This window comes from Solenopsis invicta, chromosome 3, assembly GCF_016802725.1.
Source record: "Solenopsis invicta isolate M01_SB chromosome 3, UNIL_Sinv_3.0, whole genome shotgun sequence".
Lineage (NCBI taxonomy): Eukaryota > Metazoa > Arthropoda > Insecta > Hymenoptera > Formicidae > Solenopsis > Solenopsis invicta.
Window position 1 is genome coordinate 3,090,167 of NC_052666.1, and position 21,888 is coordinate 3,112,054.

The 21,888-nt window shown below is 29.9% G+C and overlaps 1 protein-coding gene, 1 long non-coding RNA gene and 1 other non-coding gene across 8 annotated transcripts; 2 read left to right on the forward strand and 1 right to left on the reverse strand.

Moving 5' to 3' along the window:
- Positions 1 to 1,375: 1,375 nt before the first annotated feature.
- LOC120356816 lies at positions 1,376 to 4,800 on the forward strand. 5 transcript variants are annotated; one of them, XR_005574341.1, is made up of 7 exons: positions 1,376 to 2,073; positions 2,164 to 2,217; positions 2,366 to 2,626; positions 2,732 to 2,903; positions 3,017 to 3,129; positions 3,236 to 4,393; positions 4,690 to 4,800. It is a non-coding gene; the product is annotated as an uncharacterized LOC120356816 (long non-coding RNA). The 5 variants fall into 5 exon arrangements; XR_005574342.1 differs by lacking the exon at positions 4,690 to 4,800 and having other exon boundaries at positions 1,425 to 1,866; positions 1,932 to 2,073; positions 3,236 to 3,665; XR_005574344.1 differs by lacking the exon at positions 4,690 to 4,800 and having other exon boundaries at positions 1,432 to 1,866; positions 1,999 to 2,073; positions 3,236 to 3,665.
- On the reverse strand, positions 3,681 to 16,889 carry LOC105206919. Of its 2 annotated transcripts, XR_005574339.1 has the most exons (3): positions 16,035 to 16,889; positions 4,661 to 4,898; positions 3,681 to 4,583 (listed from the first exon to the last, which is right to left on the reverse strand). XR_005574339.1 is itself a non-coding variant. In XM_039446971.1 (2 exons), exons 1-2 carry the CDS (start codon positions 5,241 to 5,243, stop codon positions 4,745 to 4,747), a joined length of 327 nt encoding a protein of 108 aa, XP_039302905.1. In that variant the 5' UTR covers positions 5,244 to 5,278; the 3' UTR covers positions 4,720 to 4,744. The 2 variants fall into 2 exon arrangements, 1 of the variants encoding a protein (XP_039302905.1); XM_039446971.1 differs by lacking the exons at positions 3,681 to 4,583; positions 16,035 to 16,889 and adding an exon at positions 5,071 to 5,278 and having other exon boundaries at positions 4,720 to 4,898.
- LOC113005140 lies at positions 5,687 to 20,921 on the forward strand. The gene is made up of 11 exons (XR_005574338.1): positions 5,687 to 5,794; positions 8,538 to 15,278; positions 15,754 to 15,938; positions 16,027 to 16,178; positions 16,885 to 17,001; positions 18,047 to 18,214; positions 18,419 to 18,466; positions 18,725 to 18,829; positions 19,502 to 19,710; positions 20,195 to 20,354; positions 20,444 to 20,921. It is a non-coding gene; the product is annotated as an uncharacterized LOC113005140 (transcript).
- Positions 20,922 to 21,888: the final 967 nt, after the last annotated feature.

Consider the following 21,888-nt stretch of genomic DNA (forward strand, 5'->3'; position numbering starts at 1 on the left):
CCAATCCGCTCCTGGGGCAGCCGTGGGGGAAACCAATAAGCACACTCTAATTCCTCCCGGAGCCATCCCCTTTACTTCCCAATAAAAACGCTCCTGATATCGTCAGGTCTTCCCCGCCATCGGTCCTGATATCGTCAGGTCCTCCACGCCCCGCTCCAAATTTCGTCAGACCCTCCCCTCCACTTGGCCCTTTTACTGCTAGCGCGTCACCCTACCTCCACCACTTCACTGATAAGACTGGCGCCAGTGACGTCATTTGTTTTGACGCCCCATGGCTAACCATATACTACTAGGATCGTTCTGATCGAGATATTATATTTTACGTTTCGGTGAAAAAAATGTGAGAAAATTTAAAAAAAATTTTTTATAAGTTCACATAATTACTTACGAATTGTTAACATGAAAAATTATAAGAATTTTATAAAAAAATTATGAGAAAAGTTTTTACTAGGGAAAGCTGTGCATGGTTAGTTATATTAAATTTATTATTAAGATTACTACTTCTATTTATTAATCAAATTAATAAATAAAAGTAGTTAATAGAAACGTAGAAAAAATACCAAGTATATTTAATATCCACACAATTATTATCACAACTTTTTAATACTTTTAATCCTTTGAATTTAAATATTATCTTTGAAGTACTTTTATTTTAAAGAACTTCAGAAATAATATAACAAACCATGCACAGCAGACTAATATTTTTTTATATTTTTTTTCAACAAAAAATAAAAAATTTATAACTTTTAAAAACGATTCCATAATTATAAAAAATTTTTTATATTTTATCATATTTTTCCCGAAAACATCCCTGGTTAAAGTTTTTCTTGTATTTTTTATACGAATTGGAACATTTTTTGAAAATACTTACAATTAGAAATACTTAAAAAGTCTACATCTTTTCTTAGAACTTTTTATACATGTGAATTCTGAAATATTCTAAGATTTCTTATTTCACAATTTAAAAAAAATACTTTTTTAACTTTTTAGATTTTATAACGTTTTATAAAAAATTATACACATGTTCTGAAAAATTATACGAAAAAGATCTGAGAAAAAGTTTTACCAGGGGCCTGTACGTGTAACTCGATCCTGTGCCAAAGCATCTGCCGTCTAAGGAGCGTTTAGTGAACTACAAGTCGGTAAGTCAACTCCTACGGTAAAACGTGGGAACAACCATTATCATACACCCTGTATATGACTATAAAAGAACAATAAACATATATTAACAAGTAATAATCATCTATATTTATTTAAAATTATGTTATAAAGAATTGTGTAATTACTTTAAATAATATTTTATATTTTATAAAAATAATTAAAAGGTTCGATTTTTGATGGATCAAACGGCAATTTTTTGTCGAATCAATTCTTAAGTCTCCGCTTTGAATTGATTTGAAAAACCGATTTTTTTGAAAAAATCAGCCATCCCTAGTATGTAGTGCCGCGTGATACTGTCATAAGAACTAAATCAAAAAGAATTTTATTTTCGTTGATCTCGTCATATATTACAAAATTAGTTAGTCCGGTGTCAATAAAAGAATGCGATACAACAAAGAGTGGTGTCCAGTCAAGATTGATAAGGCGTTTTCAGAATCAAAAAACGTCTTACCTCGTATGATGGGAATATGTTATTTATTTGCTGGAATTGATTTCTACGACCTTGGAAGTCATAATTCATAAAGGTGCGATTTCACGAACCGCTCGAATCAGCCGTTTCGAGCGAGAAATTTGTCGCTCTTACTTTAGCGGCTAAAATTTTTGTAGATGGAACAGTTCCAACTACAAGCGTTTGACGCTGAAACGCTCTGCGATGTGAACAGTGCTACCGCGAAGTCGATATCGCAATACATAACCTTCATTTCGGTTTGTTTCTTTAATAAGCGTCATGTAACCTAAGATCCGAATTCATAGTCGTTTCTTAATTTCAGAATAAGTTTGAGAACGTTTATGAATTCGGATCTATACAACAGATTCACAACGCTTTTTTTTTTAAAGTTAGTTGGAAACCATTCGTCGAACATGTATCATTTGGAAAAACCTTTACAACAATCTACAAACGAAAATGTAGAAGTAAGTATTTTTATATGTATATAATATATCCTTCTGCAGCATGAAATAATTGTTTCCTTATTGTTTCCAATTGTGATTAATGTGTCTCAGATAAATATAGTTGCAACTTGTGGGTTATGTGAAACCATATGCGACATGAATGAGGTAGGTAATCACATGTGCCTTCAAGGCTTCGATAAGTGGCCACTTGGATAAAAACAATTATTTTTATCTAATATGTAGTAAGTAAAATTCGAATTGATTATTATCTTATTTAAAAGCATTTCTTATAATATTTTATAATAATTTGTAGCAGATGGAACTATATTAAGGCGTAGTTTAGTTAACGATTCAGAAATTATAGTTCAAGAAGATTTGGAATCAACGAATAAAAGAAAAAACATAAGAAAAAAGTTAAATATCGCAGAAAAGGAGAATTTGCTGCAAATCGAGGAACAATTAATTTTAGAAGTTCATGCACGCGAAGCTTTGTGGAATTCACAAATTGATTTATCTTGTCGCATCAGAAAAGCGGTTGCACAATTATGGAAAGAAGTTTCCGAAGCCTTAAATGGTAATTCAAATTGGCAATTCAGTTAAAATAATGAAATTATTATAAGAATAATATCAAACTGAGATTTCATTAATAAAATCGTTAATGAGATACAATGTTTTCTAGGCAAACTGTCAGATATCGAGGCTAAAACCAAGTTCAAATCACTGCATGATACATACAGAAGAATTATTAGTAGTGAATCATTAGCGAGTGGATCCGAAAGACCCGCTAAGAAAAGCAAGTGGCAACATTACGATAATTTATCATTTTTGCGTGATTCTTGTTTGCAAAAAACGTATGTTATTACATTCTTCCAGAGCAATATAAAAATGTCAACATTTTTCAATTTTCAACAGCAAAATATTTATACATTTTAAATATGTAACACTGTTTTACAAATGTTAACAGAACCAAATCAAATGTGTCAATAAACACGGAAGATTCAACAGATACTAATTTTGAAGATGCAGAAGAATCAATTGACATTACTATTGAAGATTGGAAACAAAATAGATAGCAAAGTATGTGTCATCTAATTTTCTATCTATTCAATCTTTTTTTTTTTTTTTTTTTTTAATATGTAATGTATATACATATATATTATATTTTATATTATACATTTTTTAGAACGCAATAGGAAAGGCAAGAATAAAAAGGGAGACAATTCTACAGCAATTAATAGAATTGCTGATGCTTTTTGCCAAAGAAATATGCAGCCACCGATTACTTTGCCTGCTCCTCCACAAGACGATGATGTGGACGCAATTGTGTCTGTAGTTGAGAGACGATTAAGGAAACTTCCACCACAAGTGTTAGATGATGCAGCACAAAGAATTTTTCAGTTTACTTACGATCTCGTAAAAGATTTATCAAATACTTAGTAATTATTACTTAAAGTTTTTGTTTTGAAAAGTTTAAAGCACAAAGTTTTATTTAATGTTTGTTTTTAAATGCTTTAATTATGTTAAGCATGTCTTATTTTATACTTTTGTACTTTATACTATTAAATTACGAGTTATATACGAGTTATGTATTACAAGAATAAAAAGTTGGTATTTAAAAAAACTAAACGTTTTATCGAAGTCATTTATTTTAACATTTATAGAAAATGAATAATATAAAAAGAATATGAAACATACATTTGGGTCTACATAGAATCTTTTTTTTTTATAAAATAAGCTAATAAAATAAAAACTAATTAAAAATGAACTAAGAAAATCCTATTAAATTTTTTATATGTACTAACAAATTACTTTGTGTATTTTACAATTAAACATAATCATCTTGCCATGGTACAGATCCGTCATTATTAAAATATTCGCTAAAATTTTCTCGCACTTCCATACTTTTCTGAGTACTCATATATGCCCCTGCTCTTTGTACCTCACGATAAGCAGAACCGTTTTCAACAACCATTCTCCAAGAACCAGGTGTAAAACCATTAGGACCATCATGATCGATCATACTTGTATTCATTTTTGTTTATGTCCTGTTTTCGTAACCAATTATGCAAACACACAATGCTTTGCACAATTCTTTCAACAGTTTCTACTTTGCCAATTATTGGCTTTCTCAGTATTCGCCATTGACAGGCAAGAATACCAAATGTATTTTCAATCACTCGTCTGGCACGACTTAGTCGATAATTGAATATATTTTTTTCTTTAGTCAGCCCGCCCCTTCCTGAGTATGGTCGAAGCAAATATTCTTTTAAAGGAAATGCTTCATCTCCAACAAGGCAATACGGCAATTTGGGACCATTTCTAGAAATATCCTCTGCTTCTGGTACGTTCATTTTATTTTGTTCAAATTTTTTGCCAAATTGGTATTCTTTAAAAATTCCACCATCGCTGCGTCTACCATAGGCTCCAATGTCAACAAATGTAAACATATAGTTAGCATCGCATACTGCCATTAAAACGATACTATGGCTGTGTTTATAATTGTAATACATGGAACCAGCATTATTAGGGCACTGAAAAAGTATATTATAATAACAATGAAATATATATTTATATATTGTATATATGACAATATTGTTGAAATAAATACTTGAATAACAATGTGTTTTCCATCAATAGCACCGATACAGTGAGGGAAATCGCATCGTTGATCAAAGTCTGCTGCAATATTTTTTCAATCTTTTTTCGATAAAGAAGGTGGAAGGACAATTGGGCATAACTCATTCCAAATTACTTCGCATGTTTCAGATATAATATTGCTTACTGTTGTACATCCTAATAAGTATTGATAAGATATTGACACCATCGAGTCGCCAGAAGCCAAATATCTGTAATGTATGTAATATTAAAACAGTTGTAAATATAATAAAGTTTTTAAATAAAAATATATATATTTTTCAAATATATTTGTATATATTTCTATATATCTATCATTTTGCATTGTTTTGTGTGCCAGTTTCATATTTCTGTAAGCTTAAACAATTAATTAATAAAATGTACCTTAAAGTTAAACATAAACGTTCTTCAGCATTAACAGGCTTTCTTAAAAATGTCTGTTTATGAAGTTTTGGAGCAACTATTTGTAATAATTCCCCACACAGCACAAATGTCTGTTTGTCGACTAATAGTCGACTTTTTTCAGCCGACTTAAAGTCAGCTTTTAAAGTCGACATTTAGTCGACTATTTCTAGGATGGATTTTTGTCGACTTCAAATTGTCGACTTTAAGTCGACTTCGAAAGTCAAAAGTTGACGCGTAGTGCGCGCCATATGCGATCGCCGCGATTTCGTCATCCTTTTGTCTGTGTGTGTGCATCAGTGTGCCCGGTGTGCCTTAGCGTGCAAGTGTGCGCTTCAGCTTTCTTAATTGTGCAATATATCAAAGGTAATGTCTTTTTTTCTTAATTAATAAAGCGCGTATTAAAGAATGTATATATATATATATATATATATATATATATATATGCAAATTTTATATGTAACAATTTGTGACATATAGAATTACATAGAATGATGCATAAGTGAGGTTAGGATATCATCCTCATTCTTCTCTTCTATTAAATTTTCGTGTATCTGTTTTTAACAGTATTTTTGTTTTCAGCTTATATTGTGCAAAACACAATTAGAGACTTTTCTATCACAGCAGAAGCATTAATTGTGAATCAATATTATAAGACGAGACGTTAAGCTGGCGAATTTTGAAGCAGCCATAATACATGATCAAGGTAACTTTTACATGACTTTCTATAATTTTTAATTGAAATAATTAAAAAACACAATGTAAACGAAGTGCCTTAACGGTCATAATTAGGTCTTAATGTTAATATTTATTGTGTGATTTTATATTATATACATTTTCAAGAGTTCACTAAACTTCACGCCAGGGGAAAAATCTATTCAGTGCACAGTTTAATGAACTTGAAAAGGTATATAAAATCACATAAATATTAACACTAACAAGGAAATCCGGCAGTATGTAATCGTCGATTTTATTAAAATTTTAATATAAAACGTAATGGGTATGATAGTATTCATTGAAACATTTATTACAGTAAAGCCACAGGTACCATTATATTCAGGCATTCTCAAGAAAATAAAGATTAAATATTTCCAGCACCTATATAGTATCGTTATGAAAAGATGATTGTTGAGTCAATGGTGTAGCGTTAAAACGTTGATTATTACGCTCGGGGTTCCAAGTTCTATCCCCGAGGACATTTTTTTCATTAAAATCTTATATTTTTTAATTGTTATATACAATTTTTAAATTACTTTTAATTTATATTTAATATAAAATTTTATTTTTAAAAAATCGCAGAATTTAAAGATGCTCTTCTATTCTTAATTAAATTAAAATTTTTTATTAACACAAAACATATATTTGCTTTACTGTGACAAATGTTTGAGTGAATACCACACACCCATAAAATGTTATTAAAATCGGTAATCAGACTGCCAGGTTTCCCTTGTTAGATCTAGCTATGACCGTTAAAGGCACTTCATTTATATTGTGTTTTCACATTGTTGGTCGAATTAATTCTTGATAAATCGATTGTCCATCTGTTCTATTTCGTATATTTCACGTTTCTGTAAATGAACAATTATTTTAATTTAATATTTTCATTTTTAATTACCATAAATATTTCGTCATAAAAATAAACGTTATGCATATACATAAAAATTCCCTTTTACTAAACATACAATAATTCAACAAACACATTTATTTAAAAGTTTATGCAACATGAAATAAAATAATAATCGAATATTCATTAGTTGATTCTTATTTCAAGACTATCTTAAATAATACATTAAGATGTTTATACATGCATACATACATACATACATACATACATACATACATACATACACATATATATACATATATATATATATCATACATATCATACATATATATATATATATATATATATATATATATATAGTTATTATTTCAGATTAGTTAATGACATCTTAAGATGGTACTTAAGACGGTCTTAAATATAAGAATTGGTTATGAATACTGGCCTAAAAATACGTATTTCATATCTGCAAAATGAGGTTAAGATAGAATAGATACTATTCACAAATGTAATTCTTAAAAATAGGAGTTATATGTACATGTATATATGTACACACACGCATATACACATACGTTGTATATATTTCTTATTTTTAAGAATTATAATTAATGCAAGTACAATTTATATGTAATATATATAATATAAATACTATATATGTATATATATATATATATATATATATATATATATATATATATATATATATATATATACACAGGGTGTTTAAAAAAAAGAGTCACATTTTGATAGCAGGTAGTATTGATCAAAACAAGAAGAAAAGGTATAATTAACATGGGTCCTAAGACTAATATCTTCAAAGATACAAGCTATTTTGTTATTTAAGCTCTTTGTCATTTTCTTCTTAGTCATGTCATTTTTAGAATGTAATAAACAAAGGATAAATGATTACATTTCATATTAAAATAAAAACTGTTTCTTTATCTCTCTTTGCTTTTTAAGACACCTAGAAAAAGATATCCCCATTGTACTTCTCTCTCCCCTACTCCTTTGTTCATTACATTCTAAAGATGACACGACTAATAAGAAAATGATAAAGAGCTCAAATAACAAAATAGTTTGTATCTTTGAATATTAGTCTTAGGACCTATGTTAATTAGACCTTTTCTTCTTGTTGTGAGCAGTACTATCTGCTATCAAAATATGTAACCCTTTTTTTTTAAACACCCTGTATAAAAGTCAGTAACATTATATCCATGTTAAAATTTCGCACTCAGCAATATAAATATAACACTATTGTTATATTGATCAGTGTCGATTGGAGTGTAGCTTAAAAATATTGTAATAATTTTTATATTAATAAAAAAGAATTTGTTGAGTTATTAAATATTGTATTGTAGTTTTTACAATATGTGATTGAACTTTTCGGCGTAAAATGTAAACTTCTTGCAAACTATTTTTTTATTTCATTTTTAAATGTTTCTTTTTTATGTATAGAAAATGTATCAATATTTTATTATTTAATGTAAGCAAATATTTGTTTTTTTTTAAAAACTTGGTGTAACACTTTTGTAATATAACATCACTTTGGCAGAATGTGTGTGTGATTACAGGAATCATATATAAAAAAAATTGATTTTGTTTTTGAGACTAATTCTATTTCTAAGAAAGGCTATGATTTTTACATTATATTGAAAGATACTTTTTTTCCAAAACTGGTTTTTGCTATATTATTCGTCTATGTTTATATCTTGTAGCTGTTATGTGAAAACTTTTGTATAAAAAAATGAAATATTTTAGTCAAAATAATCCACCTTATGTAATATTGCAATAATGAAATAAAATAATTAAATAATTAAATAAAATATTGAAATAAAATAATAACCAAATTAAATATTTGCGTTACTATGTAATAATTTATTATTAACAGATGCCTAAAAGATTCCGAGAATTATGTTTACGTCAAAAATATCGGCGCCTTGAAGCTTATGCAAGACATGAACGGCAATCAATTATACATAGACCTATCAATACAAAAATCAATTTAGAAACGCGAGATCATAAAAATGTTTCTCCAAGACAGTGTACTATTAGGTATGACTCTTGTACAGATAACGAAGATAATCTCAATATACCTTCTATCGATGTTCCACATTTTGAGCACGTAATTGTTGAACCGGGAAATGAAAAGAATGGCGAAGACAAGATTAATGAAATTCCACTTTCAAATTGGTTATGTTCTTGAAAAGTAAAACATAACATTACTCACATTGCCTTGTCAGAACTATTAAATAAATTGTATACATGTGGGCATACTGAACTACCAAAAGATGCAAGAACGCTTTTAAATACGCCGAGAAATAGCATCGTAGAGGTATCAGCAGATAATAAAAGTTTTTTTCATTACGGTTTGGAAAAAGCAATAATTGAACAATTGACGCGCACAAGGGTGGTGAATATGGAAAATGAAATAATTTTGATAGATTTGAATATAGATGGACTTCCAATATCAAAAAGCAGTAAAAGTCAAATTTGGCCAATATTGGGTAAAATTTATGGCGACAAGGCATTTTCGCCGTTTGTAATTAGTGCTTATCATGGATATTCAAAACCACCTTCAATACGAAACTTTTTAATACCTTTTTGCCAAGAATATAATACTCTCCAGAATACTGGACTCATTTTTTGTGAGAGAAGATACACTGTACGAATTAGAAGTGTCATTTGCGATAGTCCTGCAAGAGCATTTGTAACTTGCACAAAAGCACATAACGGATTCTTTGGATGTGGAAAGTGTATGCAAGAAGGCACATATTCCAATCATCATATGTTATTTTTGGACTCTACTGCACCTCTTCGAACGGACAAAAATAGAGCACAAGAAGAGCATCATACTGGTGTATCTCCCTTTGAGTTAATACAATTGCCAATGGTTTCACAGTTCCCGTTAGATTATATGCATTTGATATGTTTAGGAGTCATGAAAAAATTACTGCAGTTATGGATAAATGGTTATCAAACATCAAGATTAAGTGGACGAAAACTTACGGTATTGACAGAAAAATTAATTGCAATGTCAAAGCGGGTACCGAAGGAGTTTGCTCGAAAACCACGTTCTTTGGATGAATTGAGTCGTTGGAAAGCAACAGAATTGCGAGAATTTTTACTCTACTTTGGACCTGTCGTGCTGTTAAATATTTTGCCTAAAGATAACTTACTGCATTTCAATGCATTGAATTGTGCAATACGGATATTGTGTCATCCAAGGGATTGCTTCCGTAATAATAAATATAGCAGAGATCTATTGATTACATTTGTAGAGACATTTAAGCAATTGTATGGCGACGAAGCTATAATTTATAATGTACATAATTTGGTTCATATAAACGAAGACGTATTAATGTTTGGACCTGTTGGGAATATAGAGTATAATACATTTATATTGTACACTGGGCGTTCGTTTAAACGGTATGGCAGTTGGAATGAACTCATCCCCCCTCCCTGGTTATGAATGAGCGTTGTGTGGGATGAGCGTTGTGAGAGAAAAACCCCTCACTCTGGTTTAAGCCTTTGAGGCAAACGGCACACATAGTTAAATAAGTTACGTGTAAGATGGAAATAAATGATATTAATCAATAAAGTCCTCTTTTTATAATCACCAATCTTAACATGGTAGCAGAGCGTGGTTTGTTTGCTTGGGTGATTTAAGTGGTGAAAAGTGTTGGACACGTGAATTTCACTAAGTGAAGAGACGCTCGAGACGAGCACGTGGTACATTCCGAACACGAAGGAACGTTCGAGAATAAAGAAGACAAAATGGAGAAAAAGGAGATTATGATACCAGTATTCGACGGAGAGGACTATAGTATGTGGAAGAAGAGAATAACGATGTTCCTTAAATTGAAAAAGTGCCAAGAAGTAATTACCAGAGCAAGAGTCGCAACAGATAGTGAAGACTGGGATGAAAACGATTTAAAGGCAATAAATCTGATTTATGGTGCGATATCGAATAAACAACTAGAATTTGTTTGTTAAGAAACTACAGCACATGGAATTATAAAGAGACTAGACGAAATGTATTTGAAGGAATCTACAGCGTTACAAATTGTGTGCAGAAACAAACTGGAGAAGATGAAATTAGAAAAGTACAGTGATACAGCAACATTCTTCAGTGATTTTGAGAAGTCAGTCAATGAATTAAGAAGCGCTGGAGCCAAGATCAGCGAAAAGGAAAAACTGAATTATATGCTAAACACGTTGCCGAGCCAATACAGTTACATTGGCGATTTAATCGACATGTTAAGGGAAGAGGATCAAACAGCAGCATACGTCAAAAATAAAATCCAGATTGCCGAAATGAAGAATAACGATCATGGTGAAAGAGATGAAAGAAGATCAAATGTATTCACAGCGAAGAAGGATCAAAAGGGAATGTTTCAAGTGTGGCAAAACCGGGCATTTCGCACGAGAGTGCCAAGATGGCGGCCAAGCGGGGTACAACTAAGGAACATGGCGAGGTTCAACACGTGGTCGCGCACGAGGCAGAGGCGGAAGAGGCAACTACATCAGAGGACGCGGTAACTTCCGTCAGCAAGGAGCCACCACCAGTGAGCAGAGCAGCGCATGGATAGCCATGGCACACGAGGCGCAGAGTGGCTACAGTAAAGATAAGTTAGATAATGAAATCCAATGGTTATTAGATAGCGGATGTACTGACCATATAATTAATAATGAGAATTATTTCGAGAAAAGTATTGTACTTAAAGAGCCAGTCAATATTTACTTAGGAGATAATAGATATATAAAAGCAACGAAAATCGGGAACGTAGTAAGTTACTTTGACGCGTTTGGTAAACGGAATGAAGTAAATATGAGTAATGTTTTTTATGCCAAAGAGATGAATACAAATTTAATTAGTTTTGGAAAATTAACGGATAAAAATACGATTATTTCAAAAGGAAATATTGCAAAAATTGTTGATGAGAATAATAAATTAATAGCAGTAGCTTTCAAAGAAAAACAGGTTTACAGAATGACAAGTAAATTAAAAACCAAGGAGATTAGTGTAAACAGTGCCGCACGAAACAATAACATGAGTCAAAAGGAAAGGTGGCATAGAATCTTAGGTCACGTAAATTTTAGTTATCTAAATACATTAAGTACTCAACAATTGTTAGAAGGCATTCCAAATAAACTTGAATCGGAATATATGAAATGCAAAACGTGTTTAGAGAATAAAATGCATAACCTGCCTTTTAATAATAACAGAACAAAAGCTAGAGACGTTCTGGAGATTATACATACAGATGTGTGTGGAAGTTTTAAAACGGTTGGTCCAAATGGAGAAAGATATTTTGTTTCGTTCATAGATGATTATAGTAAAATAGCTAAGGTTTACTGCATAAAATCCAAAGATGAAGTTTTCGATTGTTTAGTACAATTCCTAAATGAAATCGAAAATATGACCGGGAAAAGGGTAAAAACTTTAAGGTGCGATAACGGGAAAGAGTACATGAATAACCGCTTTTATAGATTTGCCAAAGAAAAGGGTATTGTAATAAACAGCTGTCCTGCATATGTACATGAGTTAAACGGTACGGCGGAACGGTTTAATAGGACGATAATGGACATGGCGCGTTGTTTATTAGCAGAGGCACAAGTAGGTAAGCAATATTGGCCGGAAATAATATGGGCGGCCACATACCTGAAAAATCGTACGTTAGCAAATACAATAGAAAAGAAAACCCCTTATGAAATATTTTTCGGAAAGAAACCAAATGTTGAACATCTGCGATTGTACGGTAGTAAAGTTTTTGTAAGAAAGCCAGAACAAAGAAGATTTTCGAAATGGGAAAAAAAAGCAGATATGGGAATTCTATTAGGCTATAGTGATGTTGGATATAGAGTTCTTGTAAACAATAGAGTAATAGTCGCGAGACATGTTGATATCGTGGAAGAGAATGTAATTTGTATTAACCTTGATGAAAATGATAATGAAAGCGATACTAATGCAAATAATGACTTAAATGATAGTGTTTCTGAAAGCGCGGAAACAGATGAAGAAAATCGTAAATCAAAGGAAAATGACTCTGAAAATGTAGAATCAAAGGTTCCACGTAGATCTAAGCGAGAAAAGAAAATCCCAATAAGATATCCAGAGAATAGTTCTAGTAATATCTATGTAAACTATTGTAGAGTAGATACTCCTTATACATTTGAGGAGGCGTTAAATAGTAATGAATGCGAAAATTGGAAAAAGGCGATGGATACAGAGATAAATTGTATCAATAAAAATAAAACTTGGAAATTAGTTAATAAGGAACAAGGTATTAGAGGTAAAATGGGTTTACACAAGGAAGTCCGACGATACGTATAAGGCTAGGTTAGTCGTAAGAGGTTTCCAACAAACAAATGTAATTGATGACATATACGCTCCAGTTGCAAAAAATCAAACGTTAAAAATCTTATTTTCATATTGTTGTCAAAATGGTTTAAAAATTGAACAAATGGATGTAGAAACTGCTTTTCTAAACGGCAAGATTAACTCGGAGGTATATGTGAATCAACCACAAGGGTATGAAGATGGTACAGATAGAGTGTTTAAATTAAGAAAAGCATTGTATGGATTAAGAGAAAGTCCTAGAGATTGGTATGAGTGTTTCGATGAGTATATGATGAAACTAGGTTTTAGGAAAAGTAATGTAGAATTGTGCTTATACATTCACAGAAAAGGTAAAAATACTACTTATCTTCTAATATATGTAGATGACTTATTGATCTGCAGCAAAGATAAAGAGAAAATACAAAGCATAAAGAAACTATTATCGGACAAGTTCAAAATGAAAGATTTAGGAGAAATAAATGAATACCTTGGTATTCAAATAGATTACAACTATCGTAAATATGAAATGAATCTTAACCAAACAAAATATATAGAGTCCTTAGCAAATAAATACAAAGTAAATAATGGGAAATTATATAGCACTCCCATGGATATAAATTTAAAGATTGAAAAGGCTGAAGAGTGTGTATCCGATATAAAGTATAGAAACTTAATTGGCGCATTATTATACATAAGTTCTAGTACAAGACCTGATGCGAGTTATAGTGTAAATTACTTGAGTAGATATCAGAATTGTTATAACGAAACGCATTTTAAGTACGCTTTGCGAATTTTGAAATACCTGTACTTAACTAAAGACTTAAGTTTATGCTATCGAAGAAATGAAAACGCAGAAGTTATACATTGTTATGTAGATGCTGATTTGGCAGGCGACAGCATAGATAGGAAATCCACATCTGGTTATGTAATTAGTCTGTATGGAAATGCAATTGACTGGAAATCGAGAAAACAAAGATGTGTAACCAAAGCTTCGACTTATGCGGAATATGTAGCACTATCAGAAGTAGTGACTGAGTTAAAGTATATTAGAGAGTTAGTTAAAATATTTGATATAAGCGTAAATGAACCTATAAAAATTTATGAAGATAACTCAGGGGCGATAAGCATAGCAAATTTCGGAGATTTTACGAAAAATTCTAAACATATAGAAATACAATATCACTATGTACATGAAAGCGTTAAAGAAAAATTGATTGAAGTATGTAAGGTTGACTCGAATGAGAATATTGCAGATATATTTACCAAGGCCGTGTCCAAAGAAAAATTTGAAAAATTCAGGAAACTATTGAACATAATGTAAAGGTATATTAAAGTGTAAAATATAAATGTAAGGAGGCGTGTTGGGAATATAGAGTATAATACATTTATATTGTACACTGGGCGTTCGTTTAAACGGTATGGCAGTTGGAATGAACTCATCCCCCCTCCCTGGTTATGAATGAGCGTTGTGTGGGATGAGCGTTGTGAGAGAAAAACCCCTCACTCTGGTTTAAGGGGGCAAACTGCACACATAGTTAAATAAGTTACGTGTAAGATGGAAATAAATGATATTAATCAATAAAGTCCTCTTTTTATAATCACTAATCTTAACAGGACCATTGGATAATTTTTCTGCTTTTCCTTTCGAGAATTACATGCAATCAATAAAAAGAATGCTTAGGAAAGCCGAGAAACCACTGCAGCAGTTGTATAAAAGAATTTCAGAATATTTTTATAAAGATTTTCCAATTGATTGTAACAAATGTAAAACACCTACATTGAAAAAGAAATGTTCTAAAGTGCCTGCCATGAATTGTACCGATGCGTATTCTATGATTGAATTTAGCGACTTTATACTAACAAATAAAGAACCCAACAATTGTTGTTACCTTCAAGATAAAACAATTGTTGTTATTGAACATATTTGTCATAATACAGAAGGAATAGCTGTCATTATCGGAAAAAAATTTTTGACGAAAAATTCTTTGCCATACTATCCTTGCGACTCACAACAGTTAGACATATACATGTATGTGACTACAAATTTCTCGGATCTAATGATGTGGCCAATAACAGAAATTCTGAACAAAGCCGTTCAACTTCCGCTTGAAGATGCAACTTCTTGGTGTTGCATGCCATTACTGCATTCATCGTTTAATTAAGATAATATTGCTGAAGCAATATATCATATTATTGTCAACGACGATTACTTTTCCGTACAAAACATATTTGTGGAATTGGATATGGCACAAATGCTTACGCCTAAATTACAACAGACATGCCAATTTTGTAGGTATAATTTAATTTATAATAAAAACTTCTTGTGCTCTATTCTTAATCCTCAATGCTCTTTCTCTCTCTCTCTTAATTTACTTAAAACTGTATTAGTTAATAATAAACATTGAATCTATCACTGGCAATATAAAACATTGAAGGTGGAATCATTTTTTTTATTTTGAATTTTATGATACTTAATTCAATTTAAATATGTAGAAAACAAATATTATCCAAAATTAAATTTATAATGATAAGAATTATACTAATAATGATAAGAATTGTTAAAATTTTTACAAGTTTGAAAAACTTTCAAATTTATATCTTTATATTCGGAACTGTGAAAACATGTACGAAATTTCAAAATAGCGCTAAAAAAAGTGCAAAATTAAATGTCGGCGGAGGGTTTAATAATGTACCTTGTGCACATACATACATATACACATGCACGTTCATATTTATGTATTGTTTTTTTAATTTCATTTTTCAGAATGACGTTCTACGTTTTGCTCTATGATGATTATTGTGTAACAGTACCAATAACTTGGATTGACTTTGAACAGTGTTCTTTTAAAATGCCTGCGACAAAAAATCTTACTCAAGCTTGTCGCAAGCAATTATCACCACATAATGATTGGAACGAGTTTAAGTTTCATAAACATTTTGGTCCGTATGGTACGTTTTTTATCTCTTATTTATATCTATTATTTATATCTTATCAAAATTTTAAATTATTATTTATGTTAATGCGAAAATGTTACAGATACTTACTCAAATGCACGGTCAGTTGAACAAGCAGTAGCCCAAATGTCTACGTCAGATGATACAATATTGTCCTACAGGAAGAAAAAGAGAATATTCCGAAAAAAATGTTTATTAAAGAACGTAAATTTTATGGCGACACATCGAATGAAGGTATCTGTGCAATTCATTTTCACTCTTAGGCTGCGCAATGGAGAAAATATTTGAGACAGAAATTACATATTATCTCATACATATTTCTTATCAATTACCAGTCGAGTTTGAGTAGCGTCGACTAATATCGATAGTCTAAGTGGATGATCTTTAGGCAATCGACATTACTTAGCGCAGTTCAAACTCGATACTTGATAAAAAGTATGAGCAAAGTAATATTTGATTCCTCTTCGTAACATTTCCTCCATTGTACACAACATCTTAGGTGTTTTATTATATACAGTAAGCGTTTAATATCAATAGTGTACGTTTAGCATTTTGTAATATTCAAATTGATTATGATACTTATAGTGCATTTATTCTAAGAATTCACAGAAAATATTTAGAGAATCCGCTTTCAGTGTACATCTTTCAATAGTTTACAAAAAATGTGCTCTATAGACTTTAAGTACTTGCAGTGAATATTGGAACTCAATCTTAAGAAAGATAGATTAGACATCATATAATAGATTGGGTTCCAGTATTCAAAAGTACTCAAGCTTTATAGAGCATATGTAACCTTTTAGAAAATCTACACTGAAAATAGAACCCAATCTTAATAAAATAGTATGATATTTCATTGTTGTAAATCTTTTAATAATGTTGAATGATTCTTTCGCTTTGCTTCGGAATACAAGTTAATATAATAATTTTGTTAATTTTTTAGATGAACCAAAAAAGAAAAAAGTTCTAAAATTCCCTTCGAACTACATTGCAGACAGTCAAAATGTATCTCACTTATCAAGCCAGCCGATTAATACATCATCGAAAATTACTAAGCTAGGTTTGTCATTTATGTATGCATATAATACAACATACAGATTGTTCCCAAATTAAATAATTCGGGAGCATGTAGCGGATTGAAAAACTAATGCAAAAAAATCTGTAGAGATTTGTTTATGTTTGCTTTGTTTTGGAAAAAATTACAAAAACAAAAGAAATTATTTAACTATAGTTGTAAAGGCTCGGGAAAAAACCCGTTTTTTTTTCAATTTTTCCGCGGATTTTTTCGGTTTTTTTCTCAACGGTAGAAAAATTCATCGGAAAAATTCAAAAAGTATCAAAATTTTACGACATGAATTCTTAACTTTAGTTCGCCATACTTATTTTTGAATCCGTAGTTTGCCATACTTCGTGAGATAGCTCAATTTTCCGTCTTATTACTTTTATACTAATTAAAGTTTTTAAACTTGTATTATAAAAATTAAAAGTATGTAGTCTAAATTCAATGTTCATAAGATAATAGCAGGTCGAGAAAATAATTTGAATTGAAAGTAATTATATTTATAACAAAATATATAGGAAAAAATAAACTATAAAACGAGACTAATAATAATGTGATGAAAGACATAAAAAATTAAGTAACATGTCATTTATATAGTAAAAGCAGTAATTTTTTGCAAAAAAGCAATTTTTCCGAAAAAAACAGGAATTTTTCCGGTTTTTTTCCAGCGATTTGAAAAAGCGGTTTTTTTATAACTATAATTTAAACATTTTTTTTCCAAAATAAAGCAAAATCGAGAAAATCTCTACAGGACTTTTTGTTATTATTTTTCTCCTAAACGTCCTTGACATTTAAATTAGGAACACCTTATATAAATAATCAAATCTCTTATAGCGCTTCTGAGTATAGTGGGTTTTAACTCTGTTCATGGTGGATTAATGACATTACATGCTCTATTTTACGTTCTCATTAAATAATTCCAGCATGTGGTGTCATTAATCTGACTCGGGTTGGGTTAAATCGCACTGTACTCGAAAGCGCTATTATTGTTAGTTAGAAAGTTATAAATGTATATATTTGTACATATATGTACATTTATGTATAGCATGCGGATCTATTACAGCAATCAACGAGGCTTTTACCAACGTGGCAACCAAAAATGTAAACAATATTTTAGAAACCGGAGAAAGTGATGCGATATTAAAAAATAATAATTTTATAGATGAAAATACGTTACATTCATACGAAGATGAGTCGTCATGTAGTGACACAGGTACATTAATATTTGTATATTGAATACGGAATATATTTTTCGAATAAAGATGTTTTGTTTTAAAAAAAAATCAAAATAATTTTGTAAATGCAAAAATAAATTCTATCATAAACAAATTGTTATATCTTATTATCATTTCTTTTGTTTACTCATTAAAAATACGAACAATTTAACTAAAAATCTTATATTTCTCTTGCTTTTCAGAAATGCACAAAATGACCGAGAAGCAAGAAAATCTAAAAGTTGTACAAGGTATGTTTAAAATTATGTCATCAATCTTATAAAATATCCTATTCTCTTCGTATCTCTTGCTGCTCTTGTTTCTTAATGAAAAATTTTCTTTTTCTTTCTTTAGATTTAATATATGCCTCTTTCATACTTTTCTTGATAATTCTATAAAACTACTTCCAGCAGTTAATAGGAATATTTTCATCTATTCTTTCTTTTTCCTATACTTATTAATGTACTTCCATGTACTTCATGTAAACGATATATTTCTTTCAATTACAGGGAATGTAACAGTTGGACCAACAATTGTTTCACAAATAACTATTCCTCCTTCCACGAGCACTGTAACACACGATTCAATAACATTGGAGCACACATTTTGTTGTGGTAAGTTTTGTTGCATTTTGTCACTATTCTATGTAGTTATTATATGTTTTTTGTAATTGAAAATGAATGTCATTCAAGAATTGAATGTAGTAATTTTACACACTTAGTAAAATAGAAAAGGTAATTGGTTATAGCTGGATTTCGGTGCTAATATTTTATTATGCAATTTTATGTACATCTTCAAGATCAAACTGCACATCGAATAAATTTGAACATTTAAAAATTTATAACTAGAATGAGAACAATATCACGATATTATCACTTTGATTGGAGGTATTACTTTTGCAACAAATTCTTTACTTGCAACATTTTAAAAAAGAGGAGATTTTATTAAATGCTTGTTATCATTATTATCTAATTATCAATTTAATCTTTTGGTACTATTCTTCTCGTTTTTAACCTATAACTGTATCAAGACCTAACATTTGTTTGGCGCGCATTTTGAGATATGTAACAATATATGTAAAATCATATATAATATAATATATTAAATAACAAATATATAAATAGCACTAAGAGCCAGCTATGATCAATAGATTTACCTTATACTAGGTGTAGTCACATCAGTTTTATTCTTTATTGTTATTATTAGTAATTTATTTTATTTGCATTTCAGTTACATGTTTCCAGATTAATTTTTAATTATTTACTTTTATATATTTTGTTGTATAGAAAAATGCCGCAAAAATTACTCGCTCAAATATGAGAAAATTCAACGGAAACTCAACCATATAATTCAATTACTAGAAAATGAAAATAATCAACAAAATGAAATAGACGAAGACGATGTATCGTTGTTACCCAATTTTCCCCTCACTACAGTGGTACAAATAGAAATGTTCAATAACAGATTGGATGATATTAATGTTCGGCAACAATTTGTAAGTATCTTGTCATACAAAAATTAAAGGGCTTATGATAACAGTAAGCTAACGTTAATAGATTAAATTGATAGAAAATAATTAAATTATTAAGTATCAAAACATGAAACAAATATATTACATTACATTACATTATATTAATTACAATTATTGATTCAAGTGTGAAGTTTCTTATAACGGGCAAATAAATATATATTTTCCATTATTTTTACTCTTAAGGTAAAAGTATAAATAATGGAAAAAGAAATTTTTAACTATTACATTGTAATTTCCTACTTAAATCAATAATTTATTATAAATATTATTAATGTAATGTAATATAAATTTCTTATGTTGATTACTTAATGTAAACATAATTGTTAATTTTTATTAATGCAATTTATTTAATTAATAAAGATACTTAGAAAAAGAATAAATTGAAGAAATTGTGCAATCAAATAATGTATATATTATATAATATAAAATATTGCTTTATTTGTTACAGATGAAAAAAATGGCGCATTTTAGTGGAAATACTGTACCAAAATTTGTGAATAACATAATGTCGGAAACTATGGGCTATGAAGTTGCACAAGCTTACACGTGGACAGGCCAAAAGAAGAGGTTATCATTAAAAATATCGAAACTATCTGACACAATAATTGGTATATAATTTTAACATTTTTCGTAATCTTTGTAGTTGTACCGAATTGCATTTAAACAAACTTTTCTGTAACATTGAATACAATTTCAGATGAGAATTTTTGTAGAACTACTTTATGTCATTTTAACATGTATTTTAACAAGATTCATTTATTATGTTTGGAGCAATTGTTTTGAAGAAAAAGAATACCACAATCACTGAAGTAGAAGCATGTATACAAGAATGGTTGCGACGATCTGGCGACAGGAAGAGAAAATTGTTAAACAAGTAAATATATTGTGAGTTTTGCATTTGTTACTATAAAATTGCTAAATTCTACCATAGAATACTAACTTTATGGACTTTAACCAAATTATGTTCATTGTAAATTATAATTTACAACTGCTTCAATATCTATATGTGTAATCAGTAGACATCTGCTGTATTTATTATTATGAGAAACTCATGCAAAACTGACAATAGTATAGGAGGGAAAAATATATAAAAAGATTATATATATAATCGGTGAATTGTTTGTTTTAAAACTATAAATTTTATGTAATATTAAGATATATAAAACATTGATATTTTGTACCAAATAACATTAATATTTTGCACTGAATTTATTAAATAATATAAACAAATAACTTTTGTTCTTTCTTTCACTATTACTATTATTATATCACTTACATTTGTACATTTACTATCAAATTTCTATTTTCATAATGACATTTGTAAAAAATTTAATTTTATTATCTTCAATGTATAATATATATTATATATTTTAAATCTAAAATTAAGTTTTTGATAAATGTCATTATGAGAATAAAAATTTGGTAGTAAATGTATAGATGATTTCAAATTGATTACAAGTCGACTTATGGCCGACTAAAAGTCGACCTAGTCGCCATAACCTCAAAAGCAATGTTGGCTTATAGTCGCCATGAAGTCGACATAAAGTCGACTTAGTCTCCATAACCTCAAAAACAATGTCGGCTTTCAGTCGCCATGAAGTCGACTTAAAGTCGGCTGTTATAGGCTGACTTTTAGTCGACTATAAGCGTGACATTTGTCGACTTTTAGTCGACTATAAGTCGACATTTGGCCTGACTTTGAAGTCGGCTTTAGACTCCTAAAGCCGGCTGACAGCCGACTAACAGTCGACTCTGTGCTGTTTGGGTCTTCAAATTGTGTTGATGACATGCGAAAATAATTAAAAAATCTTGCACTTTCTAATTTTAAATACGGTAAATTAGCTTTATAAAATCTGTGATTATCATGATTTTAAAACAATGGTGCCACCCAGAACTTTTTTTTGGAATAATGTTTTTTCATCTCTTGATTCTCTAAAAGCGCAATAATAGCAAGCACATCATTATTTTGATATTCCATTTCATGTTCCCAAATCATTTTATTGCAATCTAATAACCACTTATAATATTTCTTTTTTCTTGAAGCCATTATTAATAACTGTTTAATGAAAAGCACAATGTGTTTAACAAAACGTTAATAGTACAGTGACACATGAAAGACACTGGCAATACGAATCTGTCGCT

Bases quoted from the DNA above. Each gene is read 5' to 3' on its own strand.
- LOC105206919 (XM_039446971.1), bottom strand. From the start codon at position 5,243: ATGTCGACTTTAAAAGCTGACTTTAAGTCGGCTGAAAAAAGTCGACTA. The intron at 4,899-5,070 runs GTACATTTTATT...CATACATTACAG, and splicing joins CGTTTATGTTTAACTTTAAG to ATATTTGGCTTCTGGCGACT.